General features: G+C 40.3%; 4 protein-coding genes and 1 pseudogene across 8 annotated transcripts in view; 3 read left to right on the forward strand and 2 right to left on the reverse strand.

The window, feature by feature from the left end:
• Positions 1-13: 13 nt before the first annotated feature.
• LOC5501625 (EGF domain-specific O-linked N-acetylglucosamine transferase) lies at positions 14-11,542 on the reverse strand. The gene is made up of 17 exons (XM_048731817.1): positions 11,080-11,542; positions 8,130-8,248; positions 7,505-7,601; positions 7,294-7,394; positions 6,873-6,962; positions 6,535-6,641; positions 5,341-5,444; positions 5,082-5,177; positions 4,777-4,848; positions 4,433-4,522; positions 3,703-3,777; positions 3,387-3,445; positions 3,138-3,165; positions 2,663-2,754; positions 1,777-1,824; positions 1,366-1,420; positions 14-793 (listed from the first exon to the last, which is right to left on the reverse strand). Exons 1-17 carry the CDS (start codon positions 11,260-11,262, stop codon positions 659-661), a joined length of 1,551 nt encoding a protein of 516 aa, XP_048587774.1. The 5' UTR covers positions 11,263-11,542; the 3' UTR covers positions 14-658.
• Positions 11,543-11,742: 200 nt separating this feature from the next.
• LOC5501632 lies at positions 11,743-19,817 on the forward strand. Of its 3 annotated transcripts, XR_004292767.2 has the most exons (9): positions 11,744-12,426; positions 13,791-14,035; positions 14,270-14,569; positions 14,902-15,082; positions 15,579-15,704; positions 17,026-17,387; positions 17,980-18,268; positions 19,008-19,082; positions 19,125-19,817. XR_004292767.2 is itself a non-coding variant. In XM_032369922.2 (8 exons), exons 1-7 carry the CDS (start codon positions 12,096-12,098, stop codon positions 18,265-18,267), a joined length of 1,821 nt encoding a protein of 606 aa, XP_032225813.2. In that variant the 5' UTR covers positions 11,743-12,095; the 3' UTR covers position 18,268; positions 19,008-19,817. The 3 variants fall into 3 exon arrangements, 2 of the variants coding, with proteins under 2 accessions (XP_032225813.2, XP_032225812.2); XM_032369922.2 differs by having other exon boundaries at positions 11,743-12,426; positions 13,791-14,023; positions 19,008-19,817; XM_032369921.2 differs by having other exon boundaries at positions 19,008-19,817.
• Positions 19,818-20,107: 290 nt separating this feature from the next.
• LOC116608894 lies at positions 20,108-21,541 on the forward strand. Its single transcript, XM_048731819.1, has one exon. The coding sequence runs from the start codon at positions 20,518-20,520 to the stop codon at positions 21,493-21,495; it is 978 nt and encodes a 325-aa protein (XP_048587776.1). The 5' UTR covers positions 20,108-20,517; the 3' UTR covers positions 21,496-21,541.
• Positions 21,429-23,036, reverse strand: LOC116608895 (annotated as a pseudogene).
• Positions 23,031-25,346, forward strand: part of LOC116608893 (flocculation protein FLO11) — an 11,448-nt gene continuing 9,132 nt past the window's right edge. For 2 of the 3 annotated variants that reach the window (XM_048731814.1, XM_048731815.1), the window contains exons 1-2: positions 23,031-24,843; positions 25,287-25,346. The exon at positions 25,287-25,346 is cut by the window's right edge and continues 170 nt beyond it. In XM_048731814.1, coding sequence (XP_048587771.1) covers positions 24,540-24,843; positions 25,287-25,346 — 364 coding nt within the window. In that variant the 5' untranslated portion in view covers positions 23,031-24,539. The remainder of the gene's footprint in view (positions 24,844-25,286) is intronic. The other variant, XM_048731816.1, reaches the window with a different exon arrangement.

A 25,346-nucleotide genomic window follows, 5' to 3' on the forward strand; every position in this document is an offset into this window, starting at 1 on the left:
AGATGACACAAAATTCTGCTCAGACCATCTTGGTTTATTGATTATCATAACAACATTTATTTTTATTTTTCCGTTTTATTTGTTCACATTTCATGCATATAAACCTAATATAAGTTTCTGAAACATCTTTGCTTGAACTGAAATAATTAGCTTTAACTGATATAAATATAAAATAAAACAATTTTCATAAAACATTTTGTAAATATATACAATTTTATGCATGCTTTGGTTTAATTGTTTTATGTCCCAAAAATAGACATTTTAAACGATTCCTAACTTTGTGAAATTATGGTTAAACTTCTCACCCTAAGGACTTGTGAGAACTTCCTAGTAACTACTGCTTATCCAACCCCGAAACACTAAAAAACACAACACCTATAGTAGTAAAAAAAACATGCATCAAAACCTCAAAGGAATTTTTATACTTAAATGACTGAGCCAAAAAATAAAATAGAATGAAAGGGAGGCAGAGCAAACCACTTATTTGAAGGCTGCCAAGGGTATATACTCCACCCCTCCCCAAATAAACAGTTCTCAAGATCTTCTGGGGTTGGTGGGTATGTTAATTTGTCTATGTTAAGTGTTAGCTCAACTGGATCATGCAATGTCTCAGTCTCAGTTCAACTGTGTCTTGTGATATTTCTAGGTTGATTCATATCTAGGTGTTTTGGATGTGTGACTTTAGGTTTTCACGAACTTTAGTAACAGCTAATGTTACAAGCCTCATAAACTCTTCCGCATCAAATGCATAGTTCCTGAACTTTGGGTGTTCTGAATACTCAGGATGGAGTTCCTAAAAAATAAAAGATGACACAAGGAAACCAATAAGTACATTTCATGGTCTTTATGTTTATTTTAAAAGGCCTAAGAAGCCTCCCCCATGATAAAATAAAGGGACAAGCACCTGGGGGGGGGGGGGGGGATTTTTATACTGCATCTTTATGCTAAGTTCTTTCTTCAAAGCAAGACCTTTTCAATTGGATAGCCAGAGGGAAAGTTTGTATCGGGGGGGGGGATGGGAGAGTGAGAAGTCATTTGTAGGGATACTATATTGGGTGTCCACTACCCCCCCCCCCCCCCTGGTTGGTTCCACCTCAAATTAATTTTTTAACTTTTCCTGCTTACAATAGAATGGTATCAAAAGCTCATCAATGGAAATGAAAAATGCATTTTGTTTTCAGGAGTAGTCAAACCAACACATTGGAAAATGGTCAAAAGTCAGTTATATATCCAAAAACATGTCTGCTTTATATCGTCATAAAACATCTATCCCAGGCAAGAAAAGTTTGTAGACATTTGATGCAACCATTAGCACTCTGATTCAAGGTGCAACAATTTATAAGAAATGTTTGTATCAAACAGTACCTCTGTTTTTTCTATAACTTTATTCTTGTCCTCCCATGTGATATAGCTAACCCCTCTGCATAACAAAAAAACAAGATGTGACACATATTACAAAGTTATGCTGTTACCCATCCGGGGGTGGACAGTCATGCAAAAAAGTTAGGGTATAAATTATCAATTCTACGAACTGTCAACGGATTGCAATATTATTTTAGTGCTTAAAATTGCTTAAACCACATCCAATATGATATCTCTTTTTCCTGTCCACCACACCCAAAGTGCTATTGGCCAATTATCTCCATCTATTTTCATCGGAGTCCCCCCTACCCAGGCTGTTAGGCCAATGAAACCAATAATTCTGGGTTCGCCTCATCCCATTTTTGGATCTGACCATGATTGGGATGCCCTGTTAAAGAGATTGGAAACACATACCTCAGTCTTGCTAAATCTTTGTAGCAATTTGGGTCATCACAGTTATAGCTGATCCAACAAACAAATAGATATTAGTAACAAATCATTAAGGTGTAATCTTATGTAGTTCATAAAACACAGCACCAGAAAAGATACTCTACCCAATTAAAGAATTTTATCCTCACCCCAAGACCTGAAATTTCTGTATTGGAAGTTAAAGAAATACCAAAAACATGGAAAACAGGGCTTGTGGATTTTAAGGTTTGTGGATTTTGGCTTCCATAAATTTCTTCTAAATATTTTAATCCTAAGGCAGGGCATAACAGACCTAAAATGCTTGGTGTGGAGACAAAATAGAAAACTGGGGGAGGAGACAGTCACATCCTTGAACAACCAGGGAGCAGACACGCCCATGGTCATTTCCCCTTCAAATTAAGAAAAAAATGGGGAAACACAGTCCCCTATAGGTGGTACAGCAATGAAAAGTTTTTTTTATGTGCCATTCTAAGATGATGTCACAAAGGGGCATTTCTTTTGGATAAATCCACCAAGCATGCATATGTTGGACAGGCCCGTACCCAGGGGGGTGCAGGGGGTGGGAACACACCCCCCCCAAAATGGCAAAAGGTCCACTTTCGGTTCCCAATGGACATGCTATTTGTAGACAAAACTATAAAGCATAAGCTAGATCACTCTGGTACGTAGCCAAATCCGAAATAAATGTCCCATGAAGATACTGCAAAGGCATAAAAAAAAACCCACATTGTTTTTTCTGGGGTGGTCAGATTTTTATTAGTAAACTCACCACCCCTCCCCTTCACACCCCCCCCCCACACACACACACACACACACACACTTTTTTGGATTTCGCCAAGAAAAAACATGGGTACGGGCCTGTTGGACTTACAGTTCAAACAGCACCGCCCAATCTGGCAGAAAGAGCGCATGTGTCAAACCTGCACCATGCATGCCAAGAAACACATCTGTGTTATGGGTAACCTGTGGTAAAAAAACACAAGGAAGTGTACTGGACAGCAAGAGTTCTGTGTACAGTGTACATGATTTTATGTTGGAAGAAAATAATTAGGTTGTCTTGCAGCTAAAGTTAGGTTGATATCATGACACAAGTTCATGTCCATGCATAGCTGCCAACCCAACTTGGACAGACATTGGTGGAATAAAGTAAATATGTGAAAAAACCTAAGAGAGCTAATACAAAGAATGTTATGGACATTCCCACAAAAATTAGGCTTGTGATGAGGTCCAAAATCTTGTGACACCCTTCTTGACAACTATGCCCATGTTAAGTTGTTTTTTTATGTAACTGTGTAGATTTTTATATGAGTGCGCACTAGAGAGTGAACCAGGGCACTTAGACTTACCTTTATTTGGTCTAAAAAGGGCACATCCCTGTTAACAACAAAAAAGAGTAATACTAGTTAAATAATAAAAAATAATGCTTATATGGGGGCCTACTACAATTAGTTGGTCATTAGGGTCACCACTGATGCTACTCCCCAAGAATACTTTGGCATCTTTAGTGAGATAACCAGGTAGACACCAATGCTACCTCCCCAGGAGAACTTTTAAATCTTCAGTGAGATAACCTGGTGGTCACTAATGCTACTCACCAGGAAAACTTTGCAATCTTCAGTGAGATGGCTGGGTGGCTGCTCAGAGCTTCCACAAGCTGCAAACAAAGGGTGTTTTCATGTTAGTGTGTGGTGTGTTGGTGTTATAAAGAGGTGATGGAAACATTCAGACAGATGGACATGGATTTTATTCTATTTAATGGATTTCTTTTGTTCTTTTTCAAACTATGGAACCAAGTGAATGCTTATTTAACACCGATCTTAAGAAAACGGTTTAAATTTGGAAACTTCCCAATCTCCTAGCTGTCATGTCATCCTTGCCAAAGCTTTCTAAATCAGGACAAAGTCTGCATACCTCATTCTCATTCAGTATATCTCGGTACTTTGTTCCTCGGGATAAAAGTGTCACACGTACAGGTGCATCAACATCCTGTCAAAGTACATCCTACATTACATATTGCAACAGCTCAAGCAAAGCTTGCATCCGTGAGAGCAAATGGCGCCAAGAACAGCGTAACAAGGTGATGGAGCAGGAGGGGGGAGGAGAGAAGATAAACGGTTGAGAAGACGGCTTCTCACTCCTTTCTCTTAGCTCTCCTCGTCCCCATCCCATCGCATCCCCAACCTTGTTTCACCTCCTTCTTATGCTTCGTTTTGTGACCTCAATGTCCTGCCTTCCAAAGGATGCAATGCTTGCTGCTGTTGGCGCTGGTGCTTTAGGCAACTATACAGAAGACTGAATGCTTTTACAGAATTTTTAGGAGACACAACATTTCCTTTTTCTTGAGTTTAACTGAGCATAGTTGTACCAGCAATGCAGACCCAGTGTTGGCAGTGTTTGCAGACAACCTTACATAATATCAATTCCAATCATGAAAGGAAACCCAAGGAAATTTCACAAAAATGATGAATAGACCTTGATTGCATGGGTCAACAGGAGTTTACATGGTCCTCCCAACCATTTGACTAGTACTTCTAACACTTGTTGTAGCAGGTTCTGATTTAGGCTATGATTTGGGTTTGACTACTCCTGATAACTAAACAATGCACTCCATAGATCATTTACAAGGACAGGTTTATGTTACCGATTCATTGCGCTCTTGCACAATCCCGAGTCGCTTCACAAGATGATTTGAAAAAGCCTTGAACAGACCACTCCCTGAGCATCCAGGAGTCTGCGGGACAATGCACACAAGGTGAATAGACTACTTCAGCAAAACGAGGCCACTGCAATAAGCAATAGAAACAAGGCCCACTGACATTGAGGTGGGCCACTGTGCCATTGATGTGGGGGTTTTCCCAGGGTAAAAAAACGTTTTCCATACAAACAATTTGGCCACTTCCAGGGGGTAGTGGTCCCAGGGTGGAACTTGCCTCATGCGGGCCTGGGTCATCAAGTATGAGATCTATTTCCTGTCATTATACGCACCAGTGGAGTGTTGTAGAACAAACCAAAGACCATGCGAGGGAGCAATGAGAAAATGGCGTGCTTGAAGCACACCTATAAACAACAAGACACAGACATCAATAACGAGGGGATAAGCAAGTATTAATAAAGACAATGATCAAGTATGGGCTACAATAGGAGTCAAAATGATATTTAAGAAAGCTAGTATAGGTATCAAATGGTCCAACCCTAATCTGCTGGTAGTTCCGGTACCAATTGTCTGGTCATGACACAACATATGGCTGAAGGTACTCAGACAGTAGTCCTTGTATCAATTCAATTCTTACCCGTTTTCCAGCAAAGTCATGGCCAAGGTAGAGCAAAGGATGGCGAGTGAACACACGCCATGTGGGACTAAAATTACCCAGGCCCCCACGTTTGTACTGCAAATGAATATTGTTGGGTATGAGTAATCATGTGAATTCAAGGATTGACAAGACCCAAATCCTGCCCCTACCCCTCCCAAAAAAATCTTCTAGTAACTATAGCGCAAACCCAAATCTAAAAAGTATAAGCATTCATGTTGGTTTCCTGAGTTAGACTTACTGCCTCCCAGAGCACAATGTTGACATCAGTACTAAAGGATCCGTTCACATGCTGTGTGGCGTACAGGTTGAAGAAATCACAGAAATGATGGTACATGTTCACAACTAGAACAATAATAATAGGGGATGTATACTGGATATTAGAAGGAAGGGAATACATAACAATACAACAAAAGAATAAAGGAAGCTAATACAATGAGACCTGTAGTTATCTTTGGCAGGTCCAGGATCTCCAAAAAAGGGGGCCGAAGAAAGAAATTTCAAGAAAAATGGGCGGTATTGGTTTTTCTTCCGTGATTTCCTTACATTTCTTTCTAGTTATTTTTAAGCCAAATATCTGCTTGGCCCACCCCTAGATCTGCCCCAAGGGAGCAATGAAAGCCAGATATAAATAGCAGATGCTCCATCAACTTGTGGCCCTTGAGGACAATCAGAATATAAGGGACAGGAAGGGATGGAGTGATGGATAGGAAGGGGTTGGTTGGTGGATGTTGTGTGAGGTTGGATTAGAAGAGAATGAAGGAAGAGGTAGGGGAAATAGATGAGGAGAGTGGGGGAGGGGTGGATGTTGTGGGTGGGGTGGATTAGAAGAGTGGAAGGGAGAGGGAAGCCTGGAGATGTGTATATAGGTGATGGTGAGAGTTGAGGGGAATGAGGGTATAGATAATGATTTGTTAGGGGTTGGGGGGAGGGGCAGTGGGAAAGGTAGGGTAGAGATGATAGGGAGTGTTAAGGCCTGGATAAACACGCAAACATGTTTGTCAAACATTGAAATCAAACACTCGTGCCAGCATGTTTGGCAAAGTGGCTAAACACAAAAACATTTTCATAGAACATGAGCGCATGCACTTTTTCCGTTATGATTACCTGAAAGATCAAAGTGGCGCCATGGGAATTTCGAGCGGTGATCACTCGTAATTCAAAAATCACGAAGCATGCGCAATGTTTTGTTTGATGAGTGGCTAAACGATAAAACATTTGCGTTGGACGCAAATGTTTGATGAAAATGTTTTGAACTTGTTCAAACATCTGTACGTGTTGTGGAAGCCAATTGAGTGCCATGTTTTGGGTGGCTAAGCGTACAAACATTTGCGTCAAACGCAATGTTTGACAAACATGTTTGCATGTTTAGCCAGGCATTTAGAAGGCAAGGAGGGGGGAAGTGGGGAGAAGATAACGAGATATCAGTACTGACCAGCATCAAGCTTCATGAAGAACGTTGGTCTTTCAATGATGACATCACAATGACCCTCAGATAAGGGGTCATACGGAATGCTTTGGTATTTCTCTATCTCTGCAACCCTACAAGATGGTACATATAAACATAAAACAAATTATGTTTTCATTCATTTACAGGGGTAAAGTCAGGTTTTGCCATAGGGGTAAGAGAGGAGGCAAAAAGGTATAAAAAAATCTGATAATTCTTCAATAATAAAACAGGGAAAGACCCTAACGTCCCTGTTCCCACCCCTAGATAGATGCCTACTCTTTTATTAATAGATTGTTTATAAGGAAAATTAAAAATATAATTACCAGGATGTTAACTCCATTCTGTGCCCTCCTAGATCTTGTAACACTGCAAGGTCAAGGTCACAGAACCCAGCCAGCATTTCAGGGTTAAACCTTAAAGACAAAAAAGTACCAAAATCAATACAGGAAATGTACTTTATATTTCAGCATGCGCACAGCAATCTTGCACAAGCCAAGTGCCATTCATTAAAAAACATAGGGTTGGCTGCAATTGCTCCCTTTCCCTACATTCCCTCCATCCTTCTCTCCAGGTGCGTGAGGTCTAACCCTTATCTTCCCCAGCCATTTTAATGCTCACAGGCTCAGGGTAACCCTTGTCCTGAAGTTTATTGGGGGAAGGTGAGGGGGGGGGGGAGGTGAGGGGTTGCCCCATGTCTGCCTCCATATAGCATTAAACATGGACATCTCTTTATGTGTCTCACACCTCTCGTTTTGCGTCCTAGTGCCTTTGCGCAGATCCATGTACAGATTATTGGCAGTGCAGTAGCCAAGCTCCTTAGAGCACTGTAGTGATCCACCATTCACCTGAAATGGAGAAATCGTTTTTTTTTTTTGTATTTTGCTAGGATGGCAAATAGCAGCTGACAAAGGCCCATTTTAAAGTATTAAACAATACTTTATCAATGCCTTCTTACCTTGTCTGATTTACAAACATCTTTTGTTGAATCTATAAATTTCTTGACATAACCAAAGTCAGCCTCTGTCCAAAAGCTATTAACCTTCTCTTCATTTCTGGGATCATTATAAAGAATCTGATTAATGAACTGTTGACATCTGCTTTCAGATAATTTAGTTGCAATTAATGACAGCTATATATAGACTAAAACTACAATACAACACAAAACCTTTGTGTCCAATCAAAATAACATTTTTTCTTTTTAATTTAGTTATCATTAGTTGACAGGTATCCCTTCCCCCCCTTTTCTTGATACAACATTGAGCTGGGGGGAGTGGGTTGAGGTTTTCCCCCCTTTTCTTGATACAACATTGAGCTGGGGGGGAGTGGATTGAGGTATACCCCCCCTTTTCTTGATACAACATTGAGCTGGGGGGGAGTGGGTTGAGGTATACCTCCCTTTTCTCGATACAACATTGAGCTGGGGGGGAGTGGGTTGAGGTATACCCCCCTTTTTTCTTGTTGTTTATAACATATTCAAATTTGAAGAAAGATGGCCCATCTTGAATAACATAAGGCAAGGGAGGTAGGTGGTTGTGAGGTATACCCGCCTTTTTCCTTGTCATTATAACCAGTGAACTTACGATGAATAGTGTCTCCACCCAGAGGAATCATCACACACTGGCCTCTTGTACCATTTATCAGGAGTAGAACATCTTGACTCATAACCCCAACACTTTGTACTTTCCACAAGTGGAACATCCTGGAAATAATCTCATTTAAAATCTATGGTCTTGATCAAATAGAGATGATAGTTAACAAAAGCTCTAACTCTCATGGCCGTTCTAATGTGTATTCTCATTGACTCTCAATTAGTTTGAACATGTTTAAATTCTACATGAGAGTTGATGAGAGCTATCACCATTTGATCAAGTGAATAAAAATTAAAGACACTTTTTCCATAGCAGTTTTCACAAAAAGTGAAATTTTACATGTAATTACAGATTTAGTGATGGATCCTGGTGTCAATTATTGACTTATACTGATTCCTGGATAAACCCTTGACCACTCTCAACATGCAACCCTGTGTGAGCTAGAAAGAGTGATAAGAGAGAAAGAGCTCCCATCTCTGCTTGGTCTACAGATAGAGATATATGTAGATAATAGCAAGACAAGTTCTACATTTATTTCCTTTGCCTGGCTGAGGAAGAGTACAAACCTAATGAATCTGACTGATGCAGCAAGGTACGCAATCAGTACAACATTTGTTTAATCCAGCAATGCTGTTTCCTTTTTCATACAATGCTGACATAACTGTATCTGGGTTTTATAGAATACACCAAAAACTGGAAATCAACTCTGCCAAATTTTCGTCTTTAATAAGACTTCTTCAGGGCAGACTGAAGAGGGTGAATCGTTACAAGCTTATTTACATCAGAATAGTGGCGCGAGACGCAAAAACATTACAACTGACAAAAATGTGCATTTTCTAGAATAGCGCGCGCTATGGATAAAAAGAATTTACACATCTCTACGTGGGTTCCTACTACAAAAAAAGTCATCACTATTAAGACCCCGCGGGTAGATAGACTTAAGCCGATAAGCCAACTGGCCTTCCCTTTCCCTAAGCTGAGCCTCAGAGTTACACTTATCTATAAGTTGTACCATAACATTATTAAGACCTAAATGATTGTCGCAATGAAAATGTTGATAGATAAGGTCATCCTTAACTCTTTCACTAACCGGTAAACTAGGGTACTTATTTAACCTACTTTCATGATTATTAAAACGCTTCCTAAAACTATTGATAGTAGACCCTACGTATCGCTTGCTACACATAGAGCAAGTAATTAGATAAAAAACTAAATCTGAGTTACAGTCCAAGTCAAAATTAATGACATATTTCTTATTAGTAACTGTACTGCGAAACTCCTGCCCTGTCTTAAGAAAGTTACACACCCTACACCTTTTACTGCCACACTTACCACAACCTCTAACCTGAGTACTATCCTCTATCTATTTTGTTGGTATCCTCTATCTATTTTGTTGGTGCACTCCTCTCTTAAAGAAGATAGTACTCAGGTTAGAGGTTGTGGTAAGTGTGGCAGTAAAAGGTGTAGGGTGTGTAACTTTCTTAAGACAGGGCGGGAGTTTCGCAGTACAGTTACTAATAAGAAATATGTAATTAATTTTGACTAGGACTGTAACTCAGATTTTGTTGTTTATCTAATAACTTGCTCTATGTGTAGCAAGCAATACGTAGGGTCTACTATCAATAGTTTTAGGAAGCGTTTTAATAATCATAAAAGTAGGTTAAATAAGCACCCTAGTTTACCGGTTAGTGAAAGAGTTACTGATGACCTTATCTATCAACATTTTCATTGCGACAATCATTTAGGTCTTAATAATGTTATGGTACAACTTATAGATAAGTGTAACTCTGAGGCTCAGCTTAGGGAAAGGGAAGGCCAGTGGGCTTATCGGCTTAAGTCTATCTACCCGCGGGGTCTTAATAGTGATGACTTTTTTTGTAGTAGAAACCCACGTAGAGATGTGTAAATTCTTTTTATCCATAGCGCGCGCTATTCTAGAAAATGCGCGTTTTTGTCAGTTGTAATGTTTTTGCGTCTCGCGCCACTATTCTGATGTAAATAAGCTTGTAACGATTCACCTTCTTCAGTCTGCCCTGAAGAAGTCTTATTAAAGACGAAAATTTGGCAGAGTCGATTTCCAGTTTTTGGTGTATTGTATTCATTGTTCTGGTACGAGATCGCGACAGTTTGGGCTTTTTGATTCTATGGGTTTTATAGAATGTGTCATTGATTCAGGGGTGTGGGAGCATAATAAAAATGAATGAGGGCATCAACTTTTACTTTAAACCCTGTGTTTTCATGAGGCTATGTTTTGGTTTCTCTTGTTATAAAAATCAAAGGCCTTAAAAATGTATTACAATAACTCAGTTGAATTACCAAGAATGTTAAACAAAGCCTATCATTTAGGGGAAAAAGTGGGGTAGCCCCCCGCCTCCCTTCCCTTCCCCATCTGTGCAGCCCATGCCACAGAGCTTCCAAATAATTGTGGAAGTGAATGTAAACCATAACTGTCAACCTCTGAAAATCCCAAGGCTTGAGAATGTTTTGGGGGAAGGGGTGGGGTATATTCATTTTTGGGGGGAGGGGTGGGTTTAACTTGCAAACAAATCCACTTATAGATCTCACAAAGGTGTTAGATAAATTGCGCTACGCAAGGGAATTTTTGTTTCAAATATTTTAATAGAGAATAGGCAAAATGATGATTTTCTATAAAATAATTTTTCGGAAGTGATAAAAATCGCTAAAAAGCGGGAGATTCGGTGCTCAACACGGAAGAGCGGGAGAAGGGGTCGAAAATCTTGACACTCCCGCCTAATGCGGGAGAGTTGACAGGTATGGTAAGCTGATAATGAAATAATAATAATTCGCTGGAATTTGAATCAAGCCAGATGGAAATACGATTACATGAGGCATCTCGAAACTAAAAGCTTTTAAGTTATTAATGTAAACTTATCCCATCCGGATTGAACGGATTTTACGGATTTAAAATCCCTCAACTGACCTTGCATTTCTGCGGGTCATGGCATGTTTCCTCGTCTTTCTTGAATTCGTTTGCAAAGAAACTCTGTTGGTTGCTTTGATGGGTAGTTTCCTCGCTTTCTACAGAGATCTCGCATTCAACAAGATAAGCCAAGCAAAGCGACCATAACAGAAGACGCCGGGGCATGAATATTAACGCCGCCATCAAGCTCAATGTAGAAGTAGACTCATGAAAAGTGCTAAAGGAAAATAATCTTCACATTCTGCGTATAAAAGCTTTGGGTTTTAGAATAAATGGGGACATTCTAAAAAGTTTTCGCTACTGTTTGAAACTTTGTACAGAAAACAGGGTAAAACATTGGGCCCCAAGCCTCACGGCCATGTAGCTACGGCAAGTCGCTGGACAGCGGGATTACACATTTCGCGCGTTGTGTTTGTAATTTCTTAGAATGTTTCTTTTTTTAACTAAACTTGAAATTGCTCTCTAATATCCAACCCCTACACTCCTATTTCCTTATTAAGCTAAAGCAATATGAATTTGGTGATGTCATAAAATATAAATTCCTTTGTCAGTTCCTGGAGTTTTGTTGCGGCGATAACACCTTAAAAGGGTGTTCCACAAACATGCGTACATTAGCACCATGAGGTCATTAAGACCTTCACCAACGCCCTCTACTAGCCACGCTTCTTCGCTGAAATAGAGATGAAACCGACTTTCCTTGGGCGTAATATCACTTCCGGTCATTATTCGTAAAAAATATCGGAAGTATATAAAATACAGAGGTCTCGTCCTTTCTCAACCAATCAGCGCGCTTGGCTGAAGATAACCTCTACACAGCTTGAAAGAATGCGCCAAAAGCCTCAGGAAATTCTGACCTAGAACGCAAAGATTGAATGAAATCCTCCGAGAATCTAAAAGGAATGGGTGCATGATTGATTTATGCTCCGATTTCCAACAAGCTCCTAGAGAAAGATACAAATCAGGTGCCAGTATCGAGCTATTATTCGCTTACTTTTACTACAACCCCGTCTGTCATAATGTCAGCGCTAAACATTACTAAAAAGATTAGAAGTATTTGGATATCTTTTATGATTGTTACAATAGCTTTACAAAGCTGTGAAGGTGAACTCTCAAGCGTAACTCGGCACACGCTTCGATCAGACACGTTTGAAATAGCGAAAACTTCAAATGAAAGTTGTATATTGGATTCTTGTGGCTATTATGGAGGAATTCAGCGGCTTCTTACTTCAGCAACCGAACCATTGCCCGTGAACCCGTGCCTTTGTGAGTGCGTTTCGCCACTCTCTACCTTATACAGCAAAACCAGTAAATGCACACGAGATGAAGCGATTCTTGCTGATAAAGATGGTAAGATTCATTGTTTAGTATATGTTAAGTGTTGAATACATTATTTGAAAGCCTGCTAGCCGGATGAAGGGAAAGAACTGTGCTTATTTTGATTCGCCTCTAATCTTGTGGAAGTTTAAATCATAGCCTCTCCTCTTAAAGTAGAAACATATTTTGGCTGATGATAATAGGGATGTCATTTTTCAAGAATAATTTTTCATGAATGTAAAATAAAAGCACCATTCACTATGAAAAAAATTACTTACATTTCTTCACTTATTCCTGTGGCCAGGAGAGAGAGGTATGCGTCAGTGTTAGTCTCGAATACCCCCCCCCCCCACAGGATTTGAGACTGGTGGCTGTGCACTAGACTAATGGACCCCCCTATCTCTAGTTAAAGGGGGTGGATATTTTTCCATACCCATCTAAGACCTTGTCCCCACATATCCGTTTTAGTTTGAAAATGCAACCTTTTTATTCCGTTTTCAAAAAGATCAGCATCCAAACGAAGCGTTTTCATTTTGATATGACCCGTCCCCACGAAAACGCAGAAACGATACAAAAACGATAAAATGCTCTACAGCGCATGCGTAGACCCACTATTTTGCTTGTTTACATCGCGCGCGCAAATCGAATCACGCCATCATTTTCGAAAGGTTCCGTTTTCCTCCATCCCCATGACATAGGGGATCGATTTCACATTGTTTCACTCTGGAGATGGTTTTCAAAATGTTCCGTTCTCGGTCGTCGTTTTCGCGTTTCCATGTGGACGATACCCGTATCCGTAACAAAAAGGTTGCGTTTTCAAACAAAAACGGATACGTGGGGATTTCCACCCCCATAATAGGCCTATTTTGTGAATTTCTAGGTGTGGCCCTAATAGTGGGTATTCAAATTTGCCATCATGCCCTCTGTTCTTATTCACCATCACCCTGTACCACACCTGCTGAAATTCCAATTTCCAGCTTTTTGTAATGGTCACCAGATTTTAAAATTTACATCAGAAAGGAAACTTAATTGGTTTATTAAAGGGATAATGTCATGGGTTTTCTTGTGGCCAGAGATTACTTAACCATTAAAACCCCAATAGGAAATGTTATGGTTCTATCTACAACATAGACCTTTTATTTCAGAGCAGTAGCAGGGGGTGGGCAATGGGGGCATGTGCCCCCCAATTTTTTCAAGAATTATAAGAAAATGATCAGTAGGGACATGGTTGTGACCCCCCCCCCCCCAATATTTTCCTACTGTTTCTGTATTGTGCCCTCCCCCCCCCCACCAAATCTTACGTGTCCTACTACGGCTCTGTATTTGGCCTCTATTTTTAAAATCCATCAGGTCAGTTCTGTTAATAAAGTTTTCATTTTGTTTTTTCCCCTTCCTAGTAAGATGCAATGTCTCTTTCAAAGATGTACCAAATGGTACCTTGAAAACACTTGATTTAAGTGTGCGCCAGTCTCTTCTGCTAGACTACTCTGAGTCTTGTGAGAGCATCGAGGATGTCCAGTGGTCTTTTTACTCCAACTTGGCTTGGGTCAATAGTACGGAGAGAGTCTTCAGAATACGTGAGAGGAAGAGGGGGAATGGAAGAAGAAGAAATGTTAAAGTTCGCCTCCAGGTATCACTTCAGGTAGTTTTACTATTTCTAAAATAATATGCACCCATGGAAGATAAATAGATAAGAAGATTGTTGAAACAATCTTAAAAGTCTAGAGATAATATGGAGAACAAATCTTTGATTTTCTGTACTATCAAGAATTTCTTATTTTGATCATGTGTAGGCTAAATTGTAGCCAGAAAAAATTTAAGAAAATCAATACAAAAAAAATCTAGCAAAAAAAAGTTGTCTGTTTTTTTTTTACAGGTTCAAAACTCCCCAACGATATATGTTAGTGGTTTGCTCATCAAAGTTACCTTCTCTTGTGTTAAAAAGAACCAAAATACAGAGAAATATTGCTTGGTGTTCAAGGCTAAAGGCACTTACAATTTTCCTTTAACAAAATCGACAAAATCCCAACCAGCGACAATACCTGTTTCAACAACCAAGTTCCCTACTGAAGCTCAAACTACAGAATATTTGCAACCTACAAAAACGAGCTTGTCATCAACAGCACCACCACACCCTACAGTTTATCGTTTGCCATCAACAGAGTCTATAAACAATGTAAGTTAACTACTAGAAGCGATTTAGTGAACAACTGGATGTAATTATTTGGTATGGTTGGTGGTGACATCCCCCCTTATTACCCCCTCCCCTCTAATCCCTGATTAACACTTCCCCTCCCTACCCCCTCTCAATATAAAAAAACAGTCAAAGAAACAGCTATTTTATGTTTATGTGTTGAGTATTAAACAAAAAAGATGTCATTGAGAACAACAGGAACAACCAAATCATCATCAGTCAATCATCATCATCATTATTGTCTAGATTGTCTAGATGTGCTGTGAAAAGAAGTGAAAGTGATCATTAATGATAAGCATTATTTCTTATTTCAGTTTACTGATACTGCTATTTTGCCGACCACCAAAAGTCGGAAGCCTGCAGCTGGTTACCATAGCGATAAGTCAGGGATCTGGATAGCTGTCACTGCAGGGGTGGTAGCAGTGCTTTTGATCTTGGTCAGTGGCATAATTCTATATTGCCTCATCAGAAGACACAAGAAGAACTCCAGGAAAGGTAAGCTATTTTAAAACAACAGGTACAGCTATCCTCACAAAACTCCTATAGTGAATTCACAAAAAAATACCATCCTTGATGGGAACCCAGTCATCAAGGTCAGCCTAACGAGGCACTCCGAATGACTGAATGACAAGGAAAACACTAAAAATAATTTGCTAGTGCAGACTCACCATTAAAAAGCATGTTCTTTAACGTGGAATGTTTTGGGGGCTATAATTGCAGTTATCCCAATGTGCATACCCAACCCTGCTTGATAGAAATTATCCTTAATTTTCTTTTTTTTTTTTTTTCGGTGGCACACAATAAACCCCCCTCCCCCTCTCCGTTTTTATTCCAAAACCAGAAAAAAAATAGTTTCAGATTAAACATAAGGCTAGCAGGCTATCCTTTAAGTAAAGATTGATTTTTGTGATTAATTATTTTATCTGTTTTACTGGCTCATTCTGAGCAAGGCCCTTGTAAATAAATCCAGTTGTTCTAATCATTGTGTTAGGTGGCGGCAGAAGGGAACAAAGTCCAGCAGGGAATATTCCCATGCATGAGTATGAATATGTACAGTACCCCGCCCTTGCCCGCCAGAATGCTCCACAGACACATTACGACTATGCTGACTGTAATGGTAAGTTACCTTACACCCAAGCTTCTCCCAGGCTCCCCACAAATTTTAAGATGCGAGGAAGAGGTTTTAACCCTTTTTTCCTTTTAATTACACCTTTTGTTCCAAGCTCGCTCATAGTTGCTACAACAGAAAAAAATGCTCAAAATAGAGAGAAAGATTTGGCTACCAAGGTACAGTAATGGTGAATAACTGTTAAATTTCTATAATTTTCTCAAAGCATGTTTTAGTGGTTTCAATTTAGTGTTCAGTAAAGCTAGAGAATGAATTGAAAATATGAATCATAGTATGCAAGGGATTATTTAAGTAGACTTCATTCTACAGGGCCAAAGTAGGGGGTGGGGCACCGGGAGCATGTGCACCCCCCCCCCCCCCAATATTTTAATAAATTTTTAGGAAACGACCAGTAGGGGTGTGTCCGTGCCCCCCTCCCCAACATTTTCTTAACAGGGCTTCTGGAATTACGCATTTGTGCGGAAGCGCGTAATTTGGCTTTTTTCGCGTAATCCGCGTAATCCACAAATTTCCGCGTAATCTTGAAATTTTGAAAGACAAAACATTTAATTGCGCAGCTTATGTGTTCTTTTAGGGTTGTTACCTCTATTTCTCGTGAAAAAAAAATATATTCTTCGTAAGAGTGCGATATTTCGAACTGAATTTCGAAAACAAATAAAATGACTAGGCGTTCTTTGCTAAACCGCGAAGGCCTAGGACTAATAATAAAATACCTTTTTTAATTGGCTGGTGGCTAGGAGCCAATGAAAACTTAACTAAGATATTTTCACGCAAAGAATTAACCTTTTCAAGTTATTTCGTGCTTTCCTTCGGTACAAAATGGAGTTTGGGCGTAACAGTTGATATTCCGTGTAATTTAGCGCGTAATTCAGTAAAGAATCCCGCAAAATTTTGATTTTATAGAAAAATGTATTGCATAACCCCGCGTAATTTAACGCTTAATGATTGATTTTCCGAATAATTTAGCGCGTAATTTAGCCAAGAATCCCGCGTAATTTTGAGTTTTTTTCCGCGTAATTCCAGAAGCCCTGTCTTAATGATTTTGTATTGTGTCCCCCCACCCCAATCTTATGTGGCCTGCTACTGCTATGTTCTATGATAAAGGGGATTATTGAAGATTGTGCTAGAGACTAGTTGCTCCCGGGCTTTAAATCAGGGCCAAGTTGTTGCATGCACCCTCTCTTGAGATTCGTTCACTTTGCTATTAGGTATTTCTTGTGCAAAAACATTTGAACCAAGGGAAGGGAATTTATAAACCCTTCTTATTGCTGTAGAAATTTCATTCTAATAGCTATCTCTGTCCCACAAGTGGCAAGTGGTCCAATGTACGAGAGAGGACCTGGCAACAAGCTCATCATACGGACACCTGGACAAAGCATGAGCTCACTCAACCGCTCAAACACCTCTATGGATGAAAGCTCACATGGCGAGGTAAAACCTTCTGCACCGGCGTGGATTGAATCATATAATAAGCACAAGCAAGCTTCTCGCTCCACTTTGGATTCCAACGAACTTTATGAGGGACGCGATCCGGAGCAGATATCACCTCCTAGAGGGGAATATCAGGAGTTAATCAATGATGGGGCAACTAATGGGGCAGGTTATACGCCTTTGAGGGAATCGAAGAAAGATAAGGGTGGTTACCAAGCATTGTTGCGACCAAGTGAAGAGGTAAATCTTTGAAAATGGTGCCAATATTTTCTTTATGTCAATATTTTCTTTATGAGCTGTGTTGCACAGCTCTGCTAGGTAAAGTGTTTCAGTCACATGCAACGCAACCTTAGTATAATGTGTCACACCACCTTATGTGTAATACGTCATGCCACAGTACATTTTACAGTACAGTACAGTACAGTATGTATCATGTGTCACGCCAACTTATGTGTTATGCGTCACACTAACTTACCTTATGTATCATGTGTCACACCAACTTATTATAATGCATCACACCACTTTATTATCATGTGTCACGCCACCTTATTATAATGCATCACACCACTTTATGTATAATGTGTCACACCGCCTTATTATAACGCGTCACGCCACTTTATGTATCCTGTTTCAAGCCACTTTATGTATAATGTCTCACACAACATTATGTGCAATGCGTCACGCCACTTTATGTATAATGTGTCACACAACATTATGTGCAATGCGTCACGCCACTTTATGTATAATGTGTCACACGAACTTATTATAATACGTCACGCCACCTTATCCTGTTTCACGTAACCCACACATTCTCATAATATCTTCATTCCAGATCGACCCGTCCGGTTATGTGCACATGCCAAGCGTCAAACGTCCCCACCCTCCCCCTAACACTCGCGATATCTCTGCCTCGTACGAAGATATGGAACGACCAGAACGCCCCCACCCGGATGGGGGTAGCGAATATATAACCAGTCCCAAAAAGGGTGGGGTCGGGGGAAGTGACTATATAACAGTCCTGCCTGATAGCCCCAAAGGTGAGGGGGATGCAGATTCGAGTCCTGCTCCAAAGAGTCCGGACTACTTTGTTCTTGAAGGCCCGGACAGTGCGTCATGTTAAGGTAATTATTCTGCATCGCTCCATAGGAGTTCTCCAAATGGTTATTTAAGGGCGCGTTTTTTTACTCGTGATTCCGGAATGAGAATGATGAGAATAGAAAAAGCGCGCGTTCGTTTATCCCGCGTCCCCATTCCGGAATGAGAGCCATTCCACCCACTCTGCTACCTGTAGCAGAATGACTTGAATGCCATTCTGAACATTCTCTACCAACCATTCCCATTCCAGAATTATAGGGAAAAAACGCGCCCTTAGATATATCTGGACATATTTGTGCGCTAAGTCGCTGTTGCGTCATTCCGTTTCCAGAATGGCATCGGGAGTAAAGTTTTATTGAGAAAAATCATTTAATTCAATCATTTTGTACGTTTAGTCATACTAATCATAGTTCTAGTACAAGCATGTTTTGCGCTAGTCTGAAAGCATATAGCCTCCCTCGCAGGCATTTTTAGGCAGGCGTCGCTCGCTTACCCTCCACAAAGGAGGGGGAGCGAGCGACGCCTACCTAAAAACGCCTGCGATGGAGGCTAGAACGCACACTGAGCGGAACAAGGTTTCATCATGTCAAAGTAATCGTGTTTCATGGAAAAGTAAAATACAAAATAGCGTCTGAAAATCAAGCTTATGTGAATGCAGTACCACACCTGTGTAATCTGTTTGGGGTTTTAAAGTACCTCTGAGTTAGAAATTAAGTTTTTTTCATTGAAAGGTCTAAATGAAATTCCTTTTTTTTCCAATAACAGACAAGATGTTTCATATATAGAGATTTAAAGAGGAAGCGGCTGATGATTTAGAAAATCCCTGATTCGCACCAGTCAGTATGGTAACAAAGGGGAAAACTGATGAAAATTATTCAGAACTATATAAGAAATAAATAAAGACGATGGAATCTCCCGGTCAGTATGGTAACAATGGAGAAAACGGATTAAAATTATTCAGAACTATATAGGAAATAAATACAGACGGTGGAATCTTTATTACTCGAATATTTCGGTTAGCTCAAATATTTTTGTCGACTCGTCTATAAATTTTTATTTTTAATAGCTCGAACTATACTGTATTTCCCTTCTAGATTCTGCGATTCAACTGTAATAATGTAGAGGCAGAGAGTGATATTCGTTAAAAAGCTGGGTTCAAATATTTATATATATATATATATATATATATATATATATATATATTTTTGTAATAGTTGCCTTGGTCAAATAAGGTCAATGCAATAAAGCACAGATAAGCTATAATGAGGTCAAGGGTAAACTGTCTTAGGCCTAGATTAAACGGCGTGCCAGGGTCGCATTATAGTGCCGCTCTAGAAAAGTTCGACAGATAATGCGATGTTAGCACGCCGTTTATTGCGCACGAAATTGAATTAATGAGGAGGTCGCACCAACTTTCTGGAGCGGGTGGGCTAGTCGGATAATGCGACTATGGTACGGCAAGGGAATAAACGGTACTCCAAGGTCGCACCAGTCATAACGATTACATTATGCAGATTAGTTTATAATCAATGCAAATCGTTTTGGTTGAACAAAAATAAAAAAGGAGCTACCCGTGCAGAGTATTTTTGACTCCCCCCGTTCTTCGCGCATGCGCCAAATTGACAATAACTCCCCTGAGACCCTGTATTTATCCCGAACGCCCGTATGTAGCCCCTTGCCTCGCACTTTTCAGGCAATAGTGAAAATGGCTGCGTTTCGAAAATCACAACCTGAGGACTCGACGGGTCGGATACAAATGTGCAGCTCTTGTTTCGGGGACACAAAATACCAGTGCATTTTATGTGAAATGCCGTTTTGCAATAAATGTTCTTTTCCTGAACTTGATGAAAACGTAGCCGGATGAAAAGCGGGCAAAAGTGTGGCATATTGCAAGTATTGCAACCGGCACCAGGATAAGGACTGGTCTCCAGAAGACAACCAAAGGTAAATACTTTTCGGGTCATTTCTTTTTTAAAACTATATATTTTAAAGTCTTCAGGTGGACTTGTAATTTGAATTATTTTGATTATAAAAACTTTTGGGAAGAATTCGAGAATTCGCACGACAAGTCCTTTGTTTTCGGGTTTGCATGCTCTCGCTGCATGCTGTCATCTTGTTACAGGCGTGGGGTTTAACAAAAACGCAATATGATACTATAAATTCGAATTAAAAGTGATGTTTTTATATAGGACAGGAAGAGGAGGGAAAGCCAGCCGACGAAGAAGAAAGTTCGGAAGTCCAACCATTTGAAATAACAAAGAAAACTAAAAGGGGAATGTGGACCCAGAGCCTCACCAACGAGTTGGTAGATGTCATAACATCAAACGAATACTACAAGAAAAAGCTGATTTTCGTCAATACAAAAATCCAGCAAAATGGGATTGTATACCTAAAGGTTCTGAAGGAGATGGAAGAAAGGGCGCAGAAAAAAATCCCATTCACCGCCTCGCAGTTGCGCACAAAATTAAAAAAATTAATTGCAGAGTGCAAAAAAATTTCCCTTACCGTCAAAACGGCAACTGGGGTTAAGCGTCTTCAGGAAGAAAGAGAATATGGTCATTGGTTCGATACCCTTTTTGAATTGGTGAAGACAAGGGATTCATGCCGCCCAGAATTAGCTATCGAGCCATCAGCTCCACAAAGCTCAAAAGAGACGGATGGAAATCCAGGAAAGAGGCAATATGTGCCCCTGCAGCCTAGCAAGGAAAATAAAAAGAAAAAAAAAGATCCAACATCTACCGACCTAATGGCGAAAGCAGTAGAAGTGATGCAAACTGCCGTAGCAAATGATAACAGCAAAGAAATGATGGAGTTTATGAGTCAAGAAATGGAAAAGTCCCGGGCGCATGAGCTTAAGCTTTTTCAGATGCTCCTTAACCAGGATCGACCAGCCATTCCGTCGCCCCCACCAATTACATCAGTACAACCAGCCTACACATTCGCACCAGTGTCGCCTCGGCGCAAAGTGGAGGTTATCCCACATATTTACCGCAAAGCCATGCTAGTGCCATGCATTATGGGAGATATTCTCCTACAATCTCAACCAGCTATAACTTCGGCGCGATCAATGTGTCGGATGAAAGGGAACCACGCCCACGAAGCAATAAAAAATATAACAGCTCCAAAGTCAATGAAAAATGAACAGCTCCAACAGAAAGCAACTGTCGCTAATAAAATGAAAACCAGTTACAATATTTCATATTTATTGTGTTACTTTATAACAAATATTCTAAACAATCCATCGATATTCTAGAATTGACATTAAAAAAGTCTTCTTGAACAGTGAAATCGAATAGGAAGAGAAGAATGGAAATTTTTAAATGTCCGAAAAAGGCCGCGGCGCCTCCTAGCTGCTGCGTCATCCTGTAGGTTCCGCGAAGATTTTCTTACGCGTGAAATTCGAGGGTTGTCGGTTCAAATATAACATTTAGCAAACATATCCACTATTTTTTCCTGCCACAGTTTTTCAGCCAGGGCATCCTTTATTTTATTCGATCTAGGATCAGTGACTTGAATCTTGTGACAGCTAGTCATTTGAAGTAGCTCGTCTCCTTTCTCTATGCAATATTATGAAGCACAATGCATGCAAGTACAGTAATTTTTGTATTGTTATTACTGCATTCACAGCGGCGAAGGAGAACACGCCATCGCCCTTTGAGCTGGCCATACGCTCCTTCTCTCACCATCCTGGCTCTACTCAATCTGTAGTTGAAATACCGTTGCTGGTTGGTAGGACGAGAGCACGTGTAGGGCTTCATTAACCAGGGTTTAATAGGGAAGGCTGAATCGCCAAGTATGAGTGGGGGTACTGTGACCACTCCCACCTCTTTACCAATTTCAGGAATGTATGAAGTCGTTGTTAGCTTTTGCCAGAGTTCCGTAAATTGCAATATTATGGAATCGTGCGAATTTCCGGGAAACCCACAGCTGGCCCAGACAAAGCGATAACTGGCATCCACCATACCCATCAATATAATTGAGAAAAAGTTCTTAAAGTTATGGTATACTTTAGAAGCTGTCAGACCTCCAGGTGGACACTTTATAGGAATATGGCAGCCGTCAATAGCTGCCCAGCTACAGGGGAACTGCCAAACCTCTTCCATGTCGTATATTTTTTTCCAGGAACTGCTTTCCTGTCTTCGGCATAATTTTGTTTACCATATCTTCAGATTTTGGACAATTGTTTCACATACTTCCTTCACAACAACGCCGATTGTAGACTCTGCTATTCCGAACATCTCTCCTATGGTATAGTGGTAATCTCCAGCACGTCCAAGTCGATAGAGGCATATTGCGAGTCGACACTATGGGGAAATTGGAGTTTCTGTTACCGTATCTCTTTCAAGGTTTGGGCGAATTCTCTCTAGTAGAAATGTAAATGTATTTCTTGATACCCTGAACGTGTTCTTGAACCGGTTATCCGAGTAGGACCACCAAACCAATTGGAACCAGCCAGAATTTCGAGGAAATCGGCGGACTGATCGGTAGCGCACAACTGCGCAAAGACGCAGCAGAAGTCGTCGCCTTTTCGTTATCCAATCTATTACGGCATGTAATAAATTCATCCTCCTCTCCCTATTTGCCCATATAGCTCTGACCAAGAAGGCTTTTCTAGTCATTTGTAGTCTTCGAGTTCTCTCCTCCATTTTAGCATCATAAGACAAAGCAGCATGTATTTTGTGCCTAATGACTATATTGTTACACTCCATACCCATGGGAGTTAACAAACAAAAAGTTCGACGTTTATTGCGGAGCCGCTCTATGATCGAACCTCTACTGAACCAGAACGGTGCGGCCCTGGCACGCCGTTTAATCTAGGCCTAAGGCCTAGATTAAAAGGCGTGCCAGGGTCGCATTATCGTGCCGCTCTAGAAAAGTTCGACAGATAATGCGACTTTGGCACGCCGTTTATTGCGCACGAAATTGAATTAATGAGGAGGTCGCACCAACTTTCTGAAGCGGGTGGGCTAGTCGGATAATGCGACTATGGTACGGCGAGGGATTAAACGGTACTACAAGGTCGCACCAGTCATAACGATTACATTATGCAGATTAGTTTATAATCAATGCAAATCGTTTTGGTTGAACAAAAATAAAAAAGGAGCTACCCGTGCAGAGTACTATTGGCTCCCTCCGTTCTTCGCGCATGCGCCAAATTGACAATAACTCCCCTGAGACCCTGTATGTAGCCTAAAAGCCCATATGTCCCTTGCCTCGCACTTTTCAGGCAATAGTGAAAATGGCGGCGTTTCGGAAATCATTACCTGAGGACTCGACGGTCGAGTACAGATGTTCTGCAGCTCTTATTTCGGGGACACAAAACTCGACTGCATTTCATGCGAAATGCCGTTTTATAATTAAAAAAAAAAAACAGAAAACGCAGCAGGAGTCGCCTTTTCTTTATTCTGCGGCATGTAATCAATTTATTCTCCTCTTCCTATTAGACCATATTGCTCTGACCAAGAAGGCTTTTCTAGTCATTTCTAGTCTTCGTGTTCTGTCCTCCATTTTAACGCCAAAGACAAAGCAGCATGTATTTTGTGCCTGATGACTATATTGTTACACTCCATACCCAAAAAGTTCGACGTTTATTGTAGAGCCGCTCTATGATCGAACCTCTACCGAACCAGAACGGTGCGACTCTGGCACGCAGTTTAATCTAGGCCTTAGTCTGTTGTCATGCGGAAACATTGCGTAAAGGAATGCAAATCTCTTAATCCCGATGTTTTGTCGGATAACGAATTTGCATTCGAATTACTTTGGTGTTAAATTTGTTACTAGACTATTTATTTAGTAAGCAATAAAAAGAGACTTAACAACTCCCGTCAGTCTAAGGCAAGGATGACTGCACACTGGTCTACTGCTTATGCCCATAGAAAATGTCTTTGTTTGATTGTTTGAATTGTTTTTGTCTTTTTGCGTCAGAAACTTTCTCGAAAATACGGGTTTCTAGCTAGAAACTAGCTAGTTTTAACAGCACGACTGTGAGAGAACGGGTTTAAGAAAAGTCCAGATATAACGGCATGCAAATCTACTCACCAAGTAGCTGACATTCAACCAATAGAACAACGTTATTGTTTCGGATGGTAGAATAATTTTCAAATTCAATTAAGTTATTGTGCCCTGTTTCAAAAGATTTGAAATTAAGGTGTTTGAAATGCGTCACGAGCACCTTGAATAAAAACATACATACGTCGTGGTATTGTTGTCTAGCCTTTCTCAACAAACAAGCGACAGTGCCAATATGTCCTTAATTTGAACACTTGCAAGTGTCACGCCGCTCTGAGCCCATACAAAATGCTGTGTTGGTTTTCTTTAATCGTGTCACTTTTGAGTTTCAGACTTTTCTCCGCAGCAAATTTTGAGGTAGTACGTCAGTTTGCTTCTAACGGGGATATTGATGCCGATAGTTTTACAAACCCTCTCGGCTGTAACCAGGCTAGCGGTTGCTCTAGACCCAACAGCAATGGAATTGCAAACCAAGCATATTGTGAAAATGGCGATTGTTGTAAATGTAAATGCTTGAACGACTACTCAACATATGTTTTCCACATGCAAGAATGCATAAAAAACTCAGAGATCAACAAACTCTCTTGGACAGGTAAGAAGGCCACTTAAGTAAGCTTAGATATTTCTATGTAGAGCTCTAATTCCGTGGTCCTTGAGGTCCTTCCCTGGTCACCGGAGGCTCCAGGCTTTACTTCAAAGAGCTGCAACAACAGCTTGAATCGAGCCAAATGCTCTAATTGCATTACTTATCGCTTTCCACTTACTTCTAGCTCTTGGTTTCTATGCTCTCTTTCCCTTTACTATGAGAAAAGTAAGCGATAAAAGAGCTTTCGAAGATGAACTTAAACCACTTATGGCTAATAGTGTATGCTTCGATATGGTTGTAAAATGTAAACAATACCCCTTCATTTAATCGATTATAGCTCTTGTCGCAAAACATTTCGCTACAAGCACCTGAAATATTGACGAACATACTATCTTATTTATAGAAAGACTGACAGATGCTACATTAAGTTCGAATATCATCCTTTTTAGGCACAAGTTACTCCATATCTGATATCAACAGTCCATTGGCTGTACTAGACCTCATCAACA

This window comes from Nematostella vectensis, chromosome 8 (assembly GCF_932526225.1).
Source record: "Nematostella vectensis chromosome 8, jaNemVect1.1, whole genome shotgun sequence".
Classification (NCBI taxonomy): Eukaryota; Metazoa; Cnidaria; class Anthozoa; order Actiniaria; family Edwardsiidae; genus Nematostella; species Nematostella vectensis.

Coding starts and splice junctions, on each gene's coding strand:
- LOC5501625 (XM_048731817.1), bottom strand. CDS start 11,262: ATGGCGGCGTTAATATTCATGCCCCGGCGTCTTCTGTTATGGTCGCTT. Junction 3,446..3,702: donor ATATACTGAATGAGAATGAG/GTATGCAGACTT, acceptor CTTTGTTTGCAG/CTTGTGGAAGCTCTGAGCAG. Junction 1,421..1,776: donor AAAGATTTAGCAAGACTGAG/GTATGTGTTTCC, acceptor TTTGTTATGCAG/AGGGGTTAGCTATATCACAT.
- LOC5501632 (XM_032369921.2), top strand. CDS start 12,096: ATGTCAGCGCTAAACATTACTAAAAAGATTAGAAGTATTTGGATATCT. Junction 12,427..13,790: donor GATTCTTGCTGATAAAGATG/GTAAGATTCATT, acceptor TCCCCTTCCTAG/TAAGATGCAATGTCTCTTTC. Junction 15,705..17,025: donor CGACTATGCTGACTGTAATG/GTAAGTTACCTT, acceptor CTGTCCCACAAG/TGGCAAGTGGTCCAATGTAC.
- LOC116608894 (XM_048731819.1), top strand. CDS start 20,518: ATGTGGACCCAGAGCCTCACCAACGAGTTGGTAGATGTCATAACATCA.